The 20,468-nt window shown below is 41.5% G+C and overlaps 1 protein-coding gene across 5 annotated transcripts in view; it reads left to right on the forward strand.

Annotated features, from left to right (window-relative positions):
* znf280d (zinc finger protein 280D) overlaps positions 1 to 20,468 on the forward strand; it is a 128,279-nt gene that overhangs the window by 15,653 nt on the left and 92,158 nt on the right. For 4 of the 5 annotated variants that reach the window (XM_043677474.1, XM_043677472.1, XM_043677475.1 and 1 more), the window contains one exon: positions 18,661 to 18,814. In XM_043677474.1, the coding sequence (XP_043533409.1) occupies positions 18,676 to 18,814 (139 nt within the window). In that variant the 5' untranslated portion in view covers positions 18,661 to 18,675. Of the gene's footprint in view, positions 1 to 18,657; positions 18,815 to 20,468 lie in introns of all 5 variants that reach the window. The other variant, XM_043677473.1, reaches the window with a different exon arrangement.

Here is a 20,468-nt window from a genome sequence, read left to right on the forward strand (position 1 = left end):
CATCCAGGTGCCTTTTAAATGTTGTATTTGGACCAACCTCCGCCATTTCCTCTGGCAGCTCATTCCATATACGTACCACCCTCTGGGTGAAAAGGTTGCGCTTTAGGTCCCTTTTATATCTTTCCCCTCTTAACCCTAAACCTATGCCCTCTAGTTCTGAACTCACCCACCCCAGGGAAAAGACCTTGCCGATTTATCCTATCCATGCCCCTCATTATTTTGTAAACCTCTATAAGGTCACCCCTCAGCCTCTGACGCTTCGGGGAAAACAGCTCCAGCCTATTCAGCATCTCCCTATAGCTCAAATCCTCCAACCCTGGCGAGATCCTTGTAAATCTTTTCTGAACCTTTTCAAGTTCTGCAACGTCCTTCTGATAGGAAGGAGACCAGAATTGCACGCAATATTCCAAAAGTGGCCTAACCATGACCTCCCAATTCCTATACTCAATGCTCTGACCAATACAGGAAAGCATACCAAACGCCTTCATTATCCTATCTATCTGTAACTACTTTTAAGGAGCTATGAACCTGCACTCCAGGTCTCTTTGTTTCGCAACATTCCCCAGGGCCTTACCATTAAGTGTACGTGTCCTGTTGTGATTTGCGTTTCCAAAATACAGCACCCCGCATTTATCTAAATTAAACTCCCATTTACCAATCTTTGGCCCGTTGACCCATCTGTCCAAGATCCCGTTGTACTCTGAGGTAACCTTCTTCGCTGTCCACCACACCTCCAATTTTGGTGTCATCTGCAAACTTAGTAATGATACCTCTGATGGTCACATCCAAATAATTTGAATTTAATTGAATTGAATTTATTGTCATGTGTACTGAGGCACAGTGAAAAGCTTTGTCTTGCGAGCAATACAGGCAGATCACATAGTTAAATAGCATAGATAAGTAAATAATAGGTAAACAGCGGGAAAAAACAAAACACAGGTACAGGCAAATGTTAAGAGTTTGTGAGTCCGTTCAGTATTCTAACAACAATAGGGTTTGTTTCAGCTGGTGCCTGTGTTTAGGCCTCTGTACCTTTTCCCTGATGGTAGAGGTGGTAAAAAAGCATTGCCAGGGTGGGATGGATCTTTGAGAATGCTGGTGGCATTCCCTAGACAGCGGGCCTGGTAGATGGATTCTTTAGATAGGAGGTTGGCCTTTGTGATTGTCTGGGACAAGTTCACCACTCTCTGTAACCGTCTCCAATCTTGAATGGTACAGTTGCCAGGTAGTAATACATCCAGAATGTTCTTGATGGCGCACCTATAAATGTTGGAAAGGGTATTCACTGTCATGTCAGATTTCCTCAGCTGCCTGAGGAAGAAGAGACATTGTTGGGCCTTTGTAACTAGTGCATCCACATGAAGAGTCCAAGAAAGCTTGTGGTGGATGACCACTCCCAGGAGCTTGACACTCTCCGCTCGTTCCACCTCTTTGCTGTTAATGTGAAGGGAGCCATGAATAACATCCCACTGAAAGTCAATAATGAGTTCCTTGGTTTTGCCAGCATTGAGAGCTAAGTTTGTGTAAATGACAAAGTGGTGGACCCAGCACCGAACCCTGTGGTACACACTGGTCACAGGCCTCCAGTCTGAAAAGCAACCCTCCTCCACCACCTGCTGTCTTCTATCATCGAGCCAGTTCTGTAACCAAATGGCTAGTTCTCCCGTATTCCATGAGATCTAACCTTGTTAACCAGTCTCCCATGACGAACCTTGTCGAATGCTTTACTGAAGCTCCATGTAGATCACGTCCACCGCTCTGCACTCATCAATCCTCTTAGTTACTTCTTCAAAAAACTCAATCAAGTTTGTGAGACATGATTACCCATGCACAAAGTCACGTTGACTGTCCCTAATCAGTCCTTGCCTTTCAAAATGCATGTAAATCCTGTCCCTCAGGATTCCCTCCAACAACTTGCCCGACACTGATGTCAGGCTCACCAGTCTATAGCTCCCTGGCTTTTCCTTACCACATTTCTTAAATAGTGGCTCCACTTTAACCAACCTCAGTCTTCTGGCACCCCCTCGCCTGTGACTATCAGTGATACAAATATCTCAGCAAGGGGCCCTGCAATCACTTCTCTAGCTTCCCACAGAGTTCTAGGGTACACCTGATCAGGTTTTGGGAATTTACCTACTTCTATGCGTTTCAAGACATCGAGCATCACCTCTATAATATGGACATTTTTCAAGATGTCACCATTTATTTCCCCACATTGTGTATGTTCCATGTCCTTCTCAACAGTAAACACTGATACAAAATATTTAGTATCCTCTCCCATCTCCTGCAGCTCCACAAATAGGCTGCCTTGCTGATCTTTGAGGCGCCCTATTCTCTCCTTAGTTAACGTTTTGTCATTCATGTATTTATAAAATCCCTTTGGATTCTCCTTAACCCTATTTGCCAAAACTTATCTCGTGTCCCCTTCTTGCCCTCCTGATTTTCTATAAGTATACCCCTACTGCCTTTATACTCTTCTAAGGATTGACTCGATTTATGCTCTTTATACCTGACACATGCTTCCTCCTTGTTCTTAACGAGAGCTTCAATTTCTCTCGTCTTCCAGCATTTCCTCCACCTACCAGCCTTTCCTTTCACCCTAACAGGAATACAGAGGGACCTTGATTATCTGAACATTGATTATCCGAATTTCGGATTATCCGAACAAGATCGCAAGTTCCCGATGCTTGGCAAAACTGTTATCCGGACAAAATACTCCCCGCCTGTGTTGTTAGAATATCGAGGTTCCTCTATATACTGTCTCTGGATTCTTGTTATCTCATTTTTGTAGGCTTCCCATTTTCAAACTATCCCTTTACCTGTGAATATCTGCCTCCGGTCAGCTTTTGAAAGTTCTTGGCTAATACAGTCAAAATTAGCCTTCCTCCAATTTAGAACTTCAACTTTTAGATCTGGTCTATCCTTTTCCATCACTATTTTAAGACTAATAGAATTATGGTCACTGGCCTCAAAATGCTCCCCTACTGCCTGTTGAAAGAAATTAAAGGAACCCAAGAACTTGGCATTCAATCATCATGAATTTCTGCATTTTCCATGACAATGTTTCTGTCAATCGAGTCAACCTGCCAACCAATCAGCACTCTCTGCTCATGCAGCAGTTTTTAGTAATCTTGCAATTGTTCTGTGAATGCAAGCGAAAAGCTTTGATGAAGTGTTTTTTCAGCTATGTGATTTTTAAATGATTATTTATTTGAAATTTGAAATTAATTTTTGGAAGATGAACTTAAATTTAAAAGCATTACTTGATTTAATTAACACTTAGTATGAAGAGTATTTTGAAATGTCTGATGCTGAAACACAAGTGCAAGAGGGGTAATTTTAAAAGTGTTTCAAATTTCAAATTCCATACTCATAGGTAAAAATTATTAACTTTGGAAACACTTGGGCTGAAATTTGGCGCAATGTATGATAATACCTGTATTTATATGATTTGCATTTTAAGTAGCAATAATTACTGGAGGGGGAAACTTAGCTTAATCCTTTTGAAAAGGTCACCTTTGCTTAATTTTCTGTGTCTGAAAATAGGGTTTCTGTTTTGTCCATGTGTTCTGGTATTGCAGAAAATTAAGATTACAGCAGTGATGTATGTTTAGGTCTGCCTTCCGTCTAGCTGGACCCAGATTATAAACCGTTTGAATGCATTCATAGCTTTGTATTGGAAAGTAAGTTTTGTTGAAACTTTCTTATACTTGGTAAAAATAAATCTAGGATCATGGTAGATGACAGGGAGATATACTAGTATATGAATTGGAGGATTCTCATGGAATACACTAACTTTATACATCAGTACTAGTCAATTCACTGATTTATTGGCAGTTCATCTGTTGTTTAGATAAATGTTTCCTCTTGAACTGTTTAAGATGAATTCCTGGACCCACCTCTTTAGAAACCGGAACAGAACCAATCACTGTTTCAGAAATATAACTTTAATGGACCTCACTGGAACATTAGACAGTGCTGCACTATTTAGGGACCAGATGGAAAGTAGAAATTTGGGTAACAGTGCAAGAATGAAGTGGAAGAGATTTCGCTATATTTAATCAGTGCTTTAAAAAAACATATTTGAAATTCTCTCCTTGTGACTGAAAACAGTTTGCAAATAAGTATAGTTGAAATTCCATGACTGTGCAGAAAAGATGTTAAGGAAATGGATTTGTAAACAATTGTGATTTCCTCATGTATGGTCAAATCCTGCCAAGCAACCTTCTTAAAGCACAGCAATATTAAAAGGGGGTAAAATAAAGATAAAAACTGATGAGGAACAATAAAGGAAATTTGTTTAAGGGGTGTGACTGATGAATTGAATGAATACTTTGCAACTGTCTGTGGCAAGGAAGCAGATGTTACCCAGGCCCTGGTGACAAAGGAGGAAACTCAGCCACTGGGATTAAGGGGCTGATTTACCAAGAATGGCTGCATTTGTTAGATCTTTATTTGTTAGAGTTTAGAAGCATGCAGAGCCATCTTATTGAAACATGCAAGATTTTGAGAGGAGGCTTGAAAAAATAGTGTCAAAATGATGTTTCCAGAAGTAGGGGAGTTTCACATGAGATCATTGTTACAGAATAAGGGAACACTTCTTTAAAACTGAGATGCAAAGGAATTTCTTCTTTCTGAGTGATGAATAGGGATGTAAGGCAGGATTTCAGGGAGCGAGGATGGAAGCTGAGAGCTAGAACAAACAGAGTTATCTTTGGTTTGTTACCGGTGCCATGTGATAGCAAGGTGAGAAACAGGGAGAGATATCAGCTGAACACGTGGCTGCAGGGATGGTGCAGGAAGGAGGGTTTCAGGTATATGGATAATTGGGGCCCATTCTGGGGAAGATGGAACCTCGACAAACAAGACGGTCTTCACTTGAACCAGAGGGGTATGAATATCCTGGATGGAAATTTGCTATTGCTATTTGGGTTGGTTTAAACTAGCTCGGCAGAGGGATGGGAACCTATGGTGTAATTCCAGTGCACAGGAGGATGTGAGTAGGGAGGACATGGACAGGATTTCATGGTCACAGGAATGTGCTGGCAGACAGTAAGCTGGTTTGGAGTGTGTCGACTTCAACGCCAGGAGTATCCGGAATCAACTTGATGAGCTTGCAACATGGATAGGTACCTGGGACTTCGATGTTGTGGCCATTTTGGTGACATGGATAGAGCAAGGTCAGGAATGGATGTTGCAGCTTCCTTATATCTTTCATTAAGATCAAGGAAGGTGGTAAAAGGGGGGAGCATAAGAGCTACAGTTAGTAAGTTTGCAGATGACACCAAAATTGGAGGTGTAGTAGACAGCAAAGAGGGTTACCTCAGATTACAACAGGATCTGGACAAGATGGGCCAATGGGCTGAGAAGTGGCAGATAGAGTTTAATTCAGATAAATGCGAGGTGCTGCATTTTGGGAAAGCAAATCTTAGGAGGACTTATACACTTAATGGTAAGGTCCTAGGGAGTGTTGCTGAACAAAGAGACCTTGTAGTGCACCTTTATAGCTCCTTGAAAGTGGAGTCGCAGGTAGATAGGATAGTGAAGAAAGCGTTTGGTATGCTTTCGTTTATTGGTCAGAGTATTGAGTACAGGTGTTGGGAGGTCTGTATAGGACATTGGTTAGGCCACTGTTGGAATATTGCGTGCAGTTCTGATCTCCTTCCTATCGGAATGATGTTGTGAAACTTGAAAGGGTTCAGAAAAGATTTACAAGGATGTTGCCAGGGTTGGAGGATCTGAGCTACAGGGAGAGGCTGAACAGGCTGGGGCTGTTTTTTCCTGGAGTGTCGGAGGCTGAGGGGTGACCTTCCAGAGGTTTACAAAATTATGAGGGGCATGGATACGATAACTAGACAAAGTCTTTTCCCTGTGGTCGGGGAATCCAGAACTAGAGGTCATAGGTTTACGGTGAGAGGGGAGAGATATAAAAGAGACCTAACGTTTTTACGCAGAGGGTGGTATGTGTATGGAACGAGCTGCCAGAGGAAGTGGTGGAGGCTGGTACAATTGCAACATTTAAGAGGCATTTGGATGGGTATATGAATAGGAAGGGTTTGGAGGGATACGGGCCGGGTGCTGGCAGATGGGATGTCATTGGGTTGGGATATCTGGTCGGTGTGGACAGGTTGGACCGAAGGGTCTGTTTCCATGCTGTACATCTCTATGACTCTGACTGTATGTGGCTTTGTTAGTCAAGGACAGTATAATGGTGGCTGAAAGTACTTCTGACGAGGATTTGTCTGCTGAGGTGGTTGAGGTTAGAAACAGGAGAGGAGAGGTCACACTGCTGGGAGTTTTTTACAGGCCTTCGCAAAATTCCAGGGATGTGGAGGAGAGAATCGGCAAAACGATTCTGGGTAGGAGTGAAAGGAACAGGGTGGTCATTGTGGGGGACTTTAACATCCCCAACGTTAACTGGAAATGCTATAGCTCTAGTATGTCAGATGGATAAGATTTTGTCCAATGTGTGCAGGAGGCTTTCCTGACACAGTATTTCGAAGGGCCAACAAGGGGGGAGTCCACATTGGATCTGGTACTTGGTAATGAACTAGGCCGGGTGATGATTTAGTGGTAGGTGAGCACTTTGGAGACCGTGACCATAATTTGGTTACCTTTATTTTAGCAATGGAAAGGGATAGGTACGTGCCAGATGGCAAGAGTTACAGATGGGGGAAGGGCAATAATAATGCGATTATGCAAGACTTAGGAGGCATAGAATGGGGTAGCAAAATGCAGGAGAAGTGTAGAGCTGGTTTAAGGAAGAGATATTGCGTGTCTTTTATAGCTATGTCACTGTCAGGCAGGGAGGAAGTGATAAGGTAAGGGAACCGTGGTTTACTAAAGAAATTGTATCTCTTGTTAAGCAGAAGAGGGAGGCTTCTGTGACATTGAGATGAGATGGTTCAGATGAGGCGATGGAGAGTTACAGATTAGCTAGGAAGGATTAAAAAGACAGAGTTAACAAGAGCAAGGAGGGGACATGAGCAGTCTTTAGCAGGTAGAGTAAAGGAGAATTCTAAAGCTTTCTATAGGTATGTGATGAGGAATAAAAGGATGACCTAGGGTCTGAATAGGGCCAGTCAAAGACAGAAGTGGGAAGTTGTGTGTGGACCTGTGGAGATCGGAGAGGAGCTAAACGAATATGTCTCATCTGTTTTCACTCAAGAAAAGGAGACTATTGTAGAGAAGACTGAGATACAGGCTATTAGAGTAGAAAGGATTGAAGTTAGTGAAGAGGAGGTGTTATTAATTCTGGAAGGTGTGAAAGTAAATAAGTCCCCTGGGCCGGATGGGATTTATCCAAGGATTCTCTGGGAAGCTAGGGAGGAGATGGCGGAGCCTTTGGCCTTGATCTTTGAGTTGTCATTGTTTACAGGTTTAGTACCAGAGGACTGGAGGGTTGCAAATGTTGTGCCCTTGTTCAAGAAGGGAAATAGAGATGACCCAGGTAATTATAGACCAATGAGCCTTACGTCTGTTGTAGGAAAAGTTTTGGAAAGGATTATAAGAGATAGCATTTATAGTCATCGAGCAAGGAACAGTTTGATTGGAGATAGTCAACATGGTTTTGTCAAGGGCAGGTAGTGTCTCACAAACCTCATTGAGCTTTTTGAAAAGGTGACCAACATGTGGATGAGGCAAGGGCAGTTGATGTGATGTACATGAACTTCAGTAAAACCTTTGATAAGGTTCCATATAGTAGCTTTTGGAGAAAATGCGGAGACATAGGATTGAGGGTGATTTAATGGTTTGGATTAGAAACTGGCTTTCTATAAGAAGTCAGCGAGTAGTGGTTGATGGAAAATATTCAGCCTCGAGTCTGGTTACTAGTGGTGTGCCACAAGGATCTGTTTTGGGACCACTGCTGTTAGTGCCGATGACACTAAAGTCAGTGGAGTGGTGGACTATGGAAGAATGTTGTAGGTTGCAGGGGACTTGGATAAACTGCAGAATTGTGTTGAGAGGTGGCAAATGGAGTTCAGTGCAGATAAATATGAGGTGATTCACTTTGGGAAGAATAACGGGAAGGCAGAATACTGGGTCAATAGGAAGATTCCAGCGCCATGAGACCCGGGTTCAATTCCCGACTCAGGCGACTGACTGTGTGGAGTTTGCACATTCTCCCCGTGTCTGCGTGGGTTTCCTCCGGGTGCTCCGGTTTCCTCCCACAGTCCAAAGATGTGCAGGTCAGGTGAATTGGCCATGCTAAATTGCCCGTAGTGTTAGGTAAGGGGTAAATGTCGGGGTATGGGTGGGTTTCGCTTCGGCGGGTCGGTGTGGACTTGTTGGGCCGAAGGGCCTGTTTCCACACTGTAAGTAATCTAATCTAATCTAATTCTTGGTAGTGTGGATGTGCAGAGGAATGTTGGTGTCCATGTACATAGATCCCTGAAAGTTGCCACCCAGGTTGATAGTGCTGTTAAGAAGGCATACGGTATGTTCAGTTTTATTGGTGGAGGGATTGAGTTCCAGAGCTGTGATGCCAAGCTGCAACTGTACAAAATGCTAGTGCGGCCTCACGTAGAGTATTGTGTACAGTTCTGGTCGCCTCATTTAGAGGAAGGATGTGGAAGGATTGGAAAAGATGCAGAGGAGATTTACCAGGATGTTGCCTGGTCTAGAGGTAAGGTCTTATGAGGAAAGGCTGAGGGACTTGGGTTTGTTCTCATGGGAGAGAAGGAGGCTAAGAGAGGACCATAGAGACATACAAGATGATCAGAGGATTAGAAGGGTGGACAGTGAAAGTCTTTTTCCTAGGATGATGACATCGGCTACGAGGGGCCGTAGCTGCAGATTGAGGGGTGATAGATTTAAGACAGATGTCAGAGGCAGGTTCTTTACTCAGAGAGTGGTAAGGGTATGGAATGCCTGCCTGCCAGTGTAGTTAACTCAGCCACATTATGGGTATTTAAACAGTCCTTGGATAAGCATGTGGATGACGATGGATAGTGTAGTGGGATGGGCTTAGATTTGTTCACAGGTTGGCACAACATTGAGGGCTGAAGGGCCTGATCTGCACTCTATTGTTCTATGTTCCTGTGTGGCCCTCTCTTTTCCTCTCCCCTTATTTGTATATCTTCTTCTCACTTAAGCATAACAAAAATATTCCAACTGAAGTTTCAGCTTTCCTATTTTGAATTCACCCAAGATTCACATGTACCTGTGATGTACAAAACTCTTCTGGCAGCTGTTCTCACTGTATTCTGGATCCACACTCAGTGCCATGTGCTGCTATATACACATTCTTGGTGTCTGTCTCCATCAGCACCATCTCACGCTATCTCACAGCTGTCCTAACCACCCATCCCTGCTTCCACTTCGTTCTAGGGCTTGTTCGATGCTCTAATACGAAACCTTTTCTCTTTCTTTCAGACATTAAGGAATGCAAGTTGCAAAAACGGAAGTACCCACTCCCCTCTGGAACCTTTCGCCCCGTCTCTACCCTCTGTCTGTATCCCTTCTCCTCACCCCACCATTTGGTCTGGTATTTACAATCCCATTTGACCTTCTGTCTGATGCTGAGCGTTCTGAAGTCAGCAAAGGACATAGTTTTATCCCTCTGCACCCCCACCCCAATGAATTTCAGGCGCAACATAATGTTGAAGTTTTCTTTTGTCTCCTTCATGCCCATTTCTTTGGACAAAAGTCCTTTTCCTGGCTCACGGATCCCTTCACCTGCCTCTTCACTCTCCCTCCACCTGGAACCCTCCCTCTGGCCTTCTGACATTCTTCAGACCAACGATGTGTAATCCACGTGGGCCCCTGTTATATCTGTACCTTCGTGGGATATGTGGAACATTCCTTCTTCCAATCCTCATGTCTCTCTCCACAGCTTTTTGTCTGGTACTTCAATAACATCATTGGTGCTGCTTCCCCTCTCGTTCAGAATTGGAAAAATTTATCAATTGCGCTTCCAACTTCCACTCTACTCTCATCTTCACCTGTCCTGAAGAAGGATTACACCCAAAATGTCGACTTCTCTACCTCCTGATGCTGCCTGGCTTGCTGTGTTCTTCCAGCTTCCTGCCTGTCTATCTCAACTTCACGTGGCCTGTCTCTTACTCCTCCCTTTCCTTTCTCAACATCTCTGTTTCCATTTCTGGGGATAGGCTGGACAACGATATCCATTACAAACCCACTGACTCCTGCAGTTCCCTGGACTACACATCTGCACACCCTGCTTCTGTATGGACTCCAAGCCATTCTCCGAGTTTCTCTCTCTCTCACACATCTATTCTAATAATACCACCTTCTGCAGGGTGCCTCAGAAATGTCCATCTTTTTCCTCAACTGAGGATTCCCTGCCACCATGGTTGACAGGACCCTTAGTGGTGTCTGACCCATTTCCCACATTTTTGTCCTTGCTCCTTTCTCTTCCCCAACACACAAACCTCACTTCCAACCCTTCACATCTGCATCCAAAGGTTCATAAAGTGTTTCCACCCCCTCCAGTGGGATGCCACCACCAGACTCAATTCCCTTCTCTTGCCTTGCCAGCATTTTGCAAGGACCATTCCTTCCGGAACATCTTGGTCCATTCCTTCTCCACTCTCGAGAACTCCCTATACTTCCCATACGGTCACAAAAGGTGCAACACTTGCTTGTTTACCACCTCCCTCCTCATTATCGAAAGTTCCAGACACTCCTTCCAGGTAAAGTAGCAGTTTGTCTGCACTTCACTCAGTCTCGTCTATTGTATTCATTGCTCACAATGTCATTGTCTTTAAGCTGGGAGACAAATCACAAACTGGATGACCACTTTGCAGTAAACTTGTGTTCTGACAATAAAAATGACCTTAAGCTTCTAGTTCCCTCCCACTTCAACATATTAACATGCCAATTAGCTGATATTTCTGTCTCAGGCCTGCTGTATTGCTCTAGCGAGGCTTAGCCCAAGCTTGAAAAACAGCATCTGTCTTTTGCTTTAGGGACCCTCCAGCTTTCAGGACTCAATATCGCATTCAGTAATTTTGGAGCCTAACACTTCCTTCCAGGAGCTTTATCCACCCCCCACAGCCCAGGCCCTGTCGTGCCATGATCTGCTTTCAGTACATCCATCCCATTTTTACCTACTCATTGACCTCATTCTCTGCTTTCTTCTTCCCTGGCTTGTAAACAACCATTGCTTTGTAAGTTTAATTTTCTTTCTCTCTGTTTGGGCTCTGTCATCACCTATCCACTTACTCTTTCCCCTCCACGTACCCCATGTTGTCAGCGCAAATAGTACCTTTTTGTAGCTACTGTTCCTTCTAAAGTAGCTTTGGACTTGAAACATTAACTCTACTTTCTCTTCACAAATACTGCCAGACCTGCTGAGTTTCATCAGCAATTCCTGATTTTTGTTTGAGATTGTTGGCATCTGCAATTTGTTTTATTTGAGAACTATTTTGCTTTTCTCTGTCCTTATCAATCTTGGCTCTTCCTATGCTTGCATCTTCAAAGTGGCTTTAAATTTGCAGAACTTTTCATAGAATAAGTTGACATTAGAGGTTACTAACAGAATTAGGGAATTAACTGAGCATTGCCCTCTTGGGTACAAATTGAGTTTTAGCTTTTTAGCCATGCTTCAGTTACCAGAATCCCTGTCAACTTTGCCCTGGTGGATTGGGTAATATGTGTACATAATGAAATGTCAGAAACGTAGCCTTTCACACATTGAGTTTTATATCATGCTTTAGATTTGTACATAAATATAACATTTAATTTTTACTGGTGTCTCAATTGAAATATGGTTTGATAAAAGTCCTAAAGAAAAGATAGATGGGCTGAATTTCATATTTATTCTGGCTCCTGTTTTAATTTTTGATGCAGCTGAATATTCAACTAGATTAACTGTATTTTAGAATATTATTTCTTGAATGTAATTGTTACACATTCTATATCTCAATTACTAGATGGCTCTTTATTTCCAAGATCTCTTTGAGATTTGGAGGTTCACTTATCTGTCCCCTGGTTTATTTATAACTTTTATTTACCTTTCCTTTCTTTGTAATTGTTTATGCATGTGCCTTGACTGCATCTTTAACTGTACAGTTTGAACTACCGATGCAGCATCTAATCCAGTTTTGGAACAACCATATTTTCATTTAATGTACAAGTATCTACATTGTGTGAGTAGATGAAAAGTTCATTGAAAAGGTGGATGCAGATGGAATAATAAGTGGCTGTACATATATATCTCTACCACATGCTAGTCTATTCCAGTCAACCAGAGGCTGGTTGAACTGGTTGACCTTGCAGGCTACAAATAAGACTGTTTGCTATTTAGCTACATGACTATCCATGTATGTGGTACTCTTCTTCTAGTGCTGCACTTCCTGAACTACTGCAGTATTGTTTGCTAATAGCTTTTTTTTTTATGTTGACCATTTTCTCTAATCGACCTGTTCAGAGATGTTATTACACACCTCTGGAGCAGGTGGGACTTGAACACAGGCCTTTCAGGTCCAGGGGTAGGGACACTACCACTGTGCCACAAGAGGACCCTCATACCAAAAGTTTTGTTCTTGGGTGGTTGAGAACCACCAACCTTTCCAATGTCAGCCAAATGCACCACAGGGACTGGCAAGAGGGCCTTTTTTAAAGATGTAACGACTTGAGAAACACTTGGCAAACCACTGAAGTCTTTGCTGCTCTCTCTTCCTCCACTATGGTTTTGTCTTGAACCCTTGGTGTGATTCAAAGAACAAATGAATTTGCATTTATAAAGCATCTCACCCATTTTCAGGATATTTCAAATAGATTTGTTGGAAATCAATCTTGTTGTATAATAAGAGCAAATCCATTTTTCTGTATGGAAATCCTACCCACTATGTGTGATAAATAATCAGTTTTGAGGGACTGATTTTGACGCTTGAAGAACATTTTCATCTCTTTTAAAAGTAATGAAGAAACAACTGATCAGATAACCAGAGAATTTGCAACCATGTCAAGACTGTTGCTCTGGATAAAGTCAGGATTAATGAAATTATTCAACGCCATACTACGAAATTCCATTTGTGTTAATTTACACTTGATACTTGTTGGACATTTGCAATATCAAAACAGGTAACATTTGGATATTAGTTACCTGTCCCCCATTCTTCACATGGCAAGCAATACTATGTGAAATGGATGAGGATTTGTCACAAAAGCAAACCTTTGTACCTCTAGTTCAGTCTTTCTCTCCTTTGTTAGACTCTTGCTGATTTTTCTTCAATTTTTAAAAAAATATTTTTGATTTGGAGCTGTGAACTCTGAGCTATAGGTCACCTTTGGACTGAGAACAGCAATTTACTTCTTTCCAAATAAAAACAAACTGACATTTGTTTGAGGTCAGATCTGAAAGTTAATTGCAGATTGTTTCTTAAAAAGTGATCTATTGACTCTTGGACTCCATATAGCAGATGTTGAATGTTAATTGGGACCTCTTGGGGAGGCAGTCAGTTTGGCAGAGAGAGGCTGGACCATTATCTGGTTTTTGGACTGTTTGGGTCATAAGGATTGTGCCTGCAGAAAACTGCAGGTTGGAGGTTTGATTGTTCTCCTTGGTTGTCCTGTCATTAGCAAGTTATTAAAAGTTCAGAGAATAAATCTCAGAAATAAGAATTAAATGAATGTTCTTTGGAGCCAACGGGAAGCTATCTGCATGCAGTGCTGTCAGATGCTTGGCAAGCTATTATCCCATATGTGATGTCAGGGATCATGGAGTCTGCCTAAGTGAACTGGCCAGTTACATCTCAATTATTTCTTCTTCTTTTGGTTTATCCCTTAACTGTGACTGCCTGACTCTTTGTGTTAGGCTAGAGTTAAAGGGGATTGGGTTTAACTCTTGAACATTAATTTGATTGCCTTGTGATCTAATTTTGCTCTGCTACTGTATTATTAATAAATTGTTAAATATTTTGTTTATGCAACAAATCTGGTCTCTGGTATTGTTTATTCACAAAGAGTGGTGCTACTTATTCAGAAGATCTGGTTAGGAACTACTGAGGTCAATTTAATTTTCCCGAGTTGTGAATTCAGGGATTGGGAGACTGGTCTGGCTGTCTTGGTGTTGAAACACTTCGGAGATTGCTGTCAAGAATAAGTCATGATTTGGAAATGCCGGTGTTGGACTGGGGTGTACAAAGTTAAAAATCACACAACACCAGGTTATAGTCCAACAGGTTTAATTGGAAGCACACTTGCTTTCAGAGCGACGCTCCTTCATCAGGTGATAGTGGAGGGCTCAATCCTAACACAGAATTTATAGCAAAAATTTACGGTGTGATGTAACTGAAATTATACATTGATTGTTAAGCCTTTCATCTGTTAGAATACAGTGATAGTTTCACTTCTTTCATGTGTAAATCACAAAACCTTTTTTTTAAAAAGTTGCATTCTTGGGTTAGCTGTTAACGATGGTGATAGCTAGACAATATGTTGATGGTGTTGGCCCCCTGTGTTCTCTGTCTATGCCATGATGTTTAGATTGATTCTAACCTAAAAAGTGAGATAATGGAGTTTTACATAAATTCATGCAGTTTTTGAGCAAAGTACAATGTAACTCTGCAAGTACAAATTCACCCCACAAAATATGTGTGTGCATGTGGGTCTTTGTCTGTCTAAATTCTGTGTTAGGATTGAGCCCTCCACTATCACCTGATGAAGGAGCGTAGCTCCCCCCCGAAAGCTAGTGTGCTTCCAATTAAACCTGTTGGACTATAACCTGGTGTTGTGTGATTTTTAAGAATAAGTCAGTTCAATTATGATATCTAGTAGTTGGATTGGTGAATCTTGTGGCCCTTTTATAACAAAGTTTGTGAGAAGATTTGTAGCTCGGGTGCTCGTTGTTGTGGTTCTATTTGCCGAGTTGGGAAATTGTGTTGCAGACGTTTCGTCCCCTGTATAGGTGACATCCTCAGTACTTGGGAGCCTCCTGTGAAGCGCTTCTGTGATTTTTCCTCTGGCATTTATTGTGGTTTGTCTCTGCCGCTTTTAGTTGTCAGTTCCAGCTGTCCGCTGCAGTGGCCGGTATATTGGGTCCAGGTCGATGTGCTTATTGATTGAATCTGTGGATGAGTGCCATGCCTCTAGGAATTCCCTGGCTGTTCTCTGTTTGGCTTGTCCTATAATAGTAGTGTTGTCCCAGTCGAACTCGTATTGCTTGTCATCTGTGTGTGTGGCTACTAAGGATAGCTTGTCGTGTCGTTTCGTGGCTAGTTGGTGTTCATGGATATGGATCGTTAGCTGTCTTCCTGTTTGTCCTATGTAGTGTTTTGTGCCGTCCTTGCATGAGATTTTGTACACTACGTTAGTTTTGCTCATGCTGGGTATCGGGTCCTTTGTCTGGCGAGTTGTTGTCTGAGAGTGGCTGTTGGTTTGTGTACTTTCATGAGTCCTAGTGGTCGTAGTAGTCTGGCTGTCAGTTCAGAAATTTTCTAGATGTATGGTAACGTGGCCAGCCCTTTGGGTTGTGGCATGTCCTCATTCCGTTGTCTTTCCCTTAGGAATCTGTTGATGAGATTGCGCGGGTATCCGTTTTTGGCGAATACATTGTAGAGGTGTTCTTCTTTCTCTTTTTGCAGTTCTGGTGTGCTGCAGTGTGTTGTGGCCCTGTTTGAACAGTGTCTTGATGCAACTTCTTTTGTGTGTGTTGGGGTGGTTGCTTTCGTAGTTCAGGACTTGGTCTGTGTGTGTGGCTTTCCTGTGTACCTTTGTGGTGAATTCTCCGTTCGGTGTTCTCTGTACCATCACGTCTAGGAATGGGAGTTGGTTGTCCTTTTCTTCCTCTCGAGTGAATCTGATTCCTGTGAGTGTGGCGATGATGATCTGGTGTGTGTTTTCTATTTCTGTGTTTTTAATGATTACAAAGGTGTCATCTACATATCTGACCCAGAGTTTGGGTTGAATTTGCGGTAAGACTGTTTGTTCTAATCTCTGCATTGCAGCTTCTGCTATGAGTCCAGAGTTGGGTGAGCCCATGGGTGTGCAGTTGATTTGTTCATATATTTGGTTGTTGAATGTGAAGTGTGTTGTGAGGCACAGGTCCAGTAGTTTGAGTATGCAGTCTTTGTTGATAGGTTCCCCGTCTTGTTGTCTGTTCTGTATGTCCAGCAGGTTGGCTATTGTTTCTCTGGCTAGGGTTTTGTTGATAGAGGTGAACAGTGCTGTTACATCGAATGAGACCATAGTTACTTCCTTGTCTATATGTATATTTCTGTTGTCCAAGAATTCCTGCGTTGACTGTATAGAGTGTCTGGATCTGCTGATCAGGTGTTTCAGTTTCTGTTGTAATTCTTTAGCCAGTTTGTGTGATGGTGTCCCTGGTAGCGATACAATGGGTCTGAGTGGGATGTCTGGTTTGTGTACTTTAGGTAGTCCATAGAATCTGAATTTATAGCAGTTCAACTTCTCGTACAAATGCAACTTAAGTTTTGGATGTAGGTTTGTTCGCTGAGCTGAAAGGTTCATTTTCAGACGTTTTGTTACCTTACTAGGTAATATCTTCAGTGGACTTCATGCGAAGCAATACTGAAAATTCCTGCTTTCTATTTATACGTTTGGGTTTCTTTGGGTTGGTGATGTTATTTCCTATGGTGAAGTCACTTCCTGTTCTTTTTCTCAGTGGGTGGTAGGTGTAGTCTAACTCGATGTGTTTGTTGATAGAGTTCCGGTTCGAACAATTCTTTGTTTAGCTTGTCTTCTGATGAATGTGTTGTCCCAGTCGGTGTTCATGTATCCTGGTGGCTAGTTTCCTGCCTGTTTGTCCAGTGTAGTGTCTGTTACAGTCCTTGCATGGTATTTTGTAAATGACGTTAGTTTTGCTTGTTGTCTGTATAGGGTCTTTCAAGTTCATTAGCTGCTGTTTTAGTGTGTTGGTGGGTTTGTGGGCTACCATGATGCCAAGGGGTCTGAGTAGTCTAGCAGTCTTTGATGTAAGGGAGAGTGGCTAGGGTTTTTACAAAATACTGTGCAAGGACTGGAACAAGCACTACATTGGACAAATAGACACTAGGATACATGAACGCCAACTAGTCTCAAAATACATGACCCTCTCTCAGTAGTATCCTCACATACGGATGAGGAAGGATACCACTTAGACTGGGACAACACATCCTTTCCCAGGACAAGCCAAACAAAGACATGCACGAGAATTCCTAGAGCCATGGCATTCCAACCGGAACTCTTTCGACAAACACATCGAGTTAGACCCCATCTACCACCCCCTGAGAAAAGGAACAAGAAGTGACATCACCACAGGAAATGACATCACCAACCCAAAGAAACCCAAACATATAAATAGAGAGCAGGAATTTGCAGCATTGCTTGGCATGAGGTACACTGAAGATGTTACCTAGCAAGGTGACGAAAAGTCTGGAAATGAACCTTTCAGCTCAGTGAGCAAACCGACATCCAAAACCTCAACCTGAACTACAAATCTTCTCAAAACTTGCGATGTAACTTAAATATTTGTGAATTGCTGCAAAGGAAGTCTTGTTTCTCAAGCTTTTGTCTTGTCCTCATGAGTACAAACACAAGATTTCAAACCGTCACAGTTTTTATTACTTTAGAAAACTGGTTCTAATTGGTTGGTATGTTGATTCCAATTGGCCAAGGCATTGCCATGGGGAAAGAAACAGGGACCTATGCTCTACATGCTTCTGTATAATTCAAAATAGGCACAAACCTTGAAATATTCCTTTTGTTTACAGAGAACGGATCCATGTATATGAATGTATTTTGCATTTAGCAAACTTGACTGGTTATCTTAGCTTGATTGTTAATTAGCTATTTCTGCAATGTCTAGCAATGCTTCAGTCAAGCAGAGCCAACTTTTCAATGAATTAGCACCTCTTTTCACCTGGAGCATAAATTATATCATTTGAATTTCGGCAATCTTCTGTTTTGTCTTGATGAATGCAAAATGAAAAGCTTTGTTGACATGTATATCTTCTATTTGATATTTAGATGTTTCAGAACTACATAATGGTTGAATCTTTAACATGAGTACCAGTCTTAAATTGTTGGTTTGCAAATTTGAGAAGAAAATTGCTTTTAATTCTGATTTTAAAAAAAACTGGTCTGACTCTTCCAAAATTTGCCTTTGCAGATGCTGTTTTACGAAGTCTTATTGGCATTTGTGTGTTTGAATGTGATGCATTGTTACCTTCTAGAGCACTATTTAAAAGTAAAGTCACCATAGTCCCCGCAGATCAAAGAGAGAGACAACTGCTGGTGGTTTAGCCTGAGGATCACTGCCTCGGGCATTTTCATTTAACAGTTGATGAGGTTCAGTATTGATAAGACTAAAACTGTTGAAAGAGTTTCATAACATGGTAGATAGCTAGCTGGGAATGTTGATAAAATTGCCCTGATCATTCTTTTAAATTGTTCTCCAGCTATATATTGACAGGTGGGTTAAATGATACTACTTTGTATTATAATGAAATGGACCCAAGTAGTTTGTTTCAGATGGCTGAGATGTTTGGTATGACATTTTATGATGCACATGCACGGGAGAGCAAGTTCAAGATTGTTATGTTGTAATATTTCAGTTTCTAAATTGGAATTGTTTAGTATAATTAAAATTAGGAATTGGTAATGCACAAGTATTTATTTTGATTTTAAGGTGATGAAATGATATTTCATTTTTTAAAAAGTGAAACAATCTTTTTCCTTCCTGTCCAAAAGCAGGACTGAGGCATCAGAATGGCAGAACTATTCATGGAATGTGAAGAAGAAGAACTGGAACCTTGGCAAAAAGGGAAGAAAGATGATGAAGATGATGATGATGATGAGCCCATTTTTGTGGGAGAGATAACTAGCTCCAAAAGCTCCAGTTATCCAAGTATGACACACTTTGTTTCTTCAGGATTAATTTGGATTCTGAGGCAATACAGTACTTTTCAGTACATACAAGTTATTTGCCGTAAATGTATGTTTTATGGAATTGAACATTATTTTCTGTTGCTGGGTGAGATTGTTCAGTCAAATTGATATCATTTAAGCAGATTTGAATCCATTTACTTCTAAAATTGAAACTTTGCCTGTCCATCATTTTGTTCTGGAATGGTCAGTTAGCAGAATGACAAATCATTTGATGGAATTGTAGAAGAAATTGCTCTCTGTTTGTTTTTATTTAAAAAAAGCAACAATGTTGCAATTGCATCAGTTTGTTTTCATTACAGTGCAATGTAAGTAATTAGAATTGAAGTGTTTATGCAGAATTACTAAATACCTTCTTTAGCTGATGAGAGAGATTTCCTGATCCAAAAGTCTGCTGGTCATTCCATATTTTAAAGATAACCTGATAGCATAATCAGTTCTTCAGTAAAGAGGAATTTGTTGCAATTAAAGTCACCCACAGTATCAGCAAATAAAGGATATTTTCTTCTCCTGGTATGAATAATTTCTGTGAAGGTGAAGAAAATTGCCTGCAGTCAGTAACTAACACTAGATTATTCTTTTAGTGTACAGTGCATTGCACAGCCAAAGCATTGTGTAATGCTGTAGAACCAAAAAAGCCTGGATTGAACACAGTGTTTACTGTTACAGAGCTGTTACTGTTACAAGTTACATTGATTGATTGGTTTTTGCATATTTTTAAATTAATGAGAAAATAGTTTGATTCACTAAATTACGTGCTTTTAAAACTATGCTAACTTAATTTGCCTCAGGAATATGTGAAGAAACAAAAGATTGCTATATACAATTCATTTACCGATATTAGCGTTTTCACAACTGCAAAAAGGTATTCAAGAATTACTTCAAAAAGCATTATTTATTACTCCCCTTCTTTTTGCAGTTGAATTTGAGGCTCCCTCTGCACATAGATGTTTGCAATGACTTCTGCAGAGGAGTTTGAAAATAAGTTGTTTGTGTCAGGTGGAAATCAAGTCCATTCAACAGCTGGCAACAGTGGAAGGGTTGTGGCAGTGGTGGGGGGTGGGGCCTGTCAATTTTCTTGAGTATGAAAGTCCTGGAGAAGGTGCCACTTTTATTTTGGGAAGCTATGAAAACATTGCTACTTAGAGTTAGGGCTGGAATGAATTTCTGGTAGATTCCTATCAGTATGTTGTGTACTTGGGCTTTTGAGCTGCCTAATCCAACTAATTCTGAGCATGCCTTACCCCAGTTTTTACTCTGTTATTTTGAAAGCTACACTTGCAACTGTAAAAACTGACAGTTGGAGTCAATGCAGTTTGACTTTATTTTGGATATCTCCCTTGTCAGAAAAAAGGCTGTAGCATTGTAAAGGGTACAGGTTGACAGTGTTTAACTTTCTTTGAAACAGGCTAGCTTCAGCTCTTTATCTAGCATTTCTGAGTACTGACTAAGGTTATGTGGTAGTGGGTCTAAAACCGTGACACAAATCTCTTGCACTCGCGTGCGCTCACTCTCTTGCGCTCTCTCTCTCTCCCCCTCTCCTCCTCCTCTCACTATCAGTCTCTCTCTCTCTCTCTCTCTCTCTCTCTCTCTCTCTCTCTCTTCCCACCTACACC

This window comes from Chiloscyllium plagiosum, chromosome 36 (genome assembly GCF_004010195.1).
Source record: "Chiloscyllium plagiosum isolate BGI_BamShark_2017 chromosome 36, ASM401019v2, whole genome shotgun sequence".
Lineage (NCBI taxonomy): Eukaryota > Metazoa > Chordata > Chondrichthyes > Orectolobiformes > Hemiscylliidae > Chiloscyllium > Chiloscyllium plagiosum.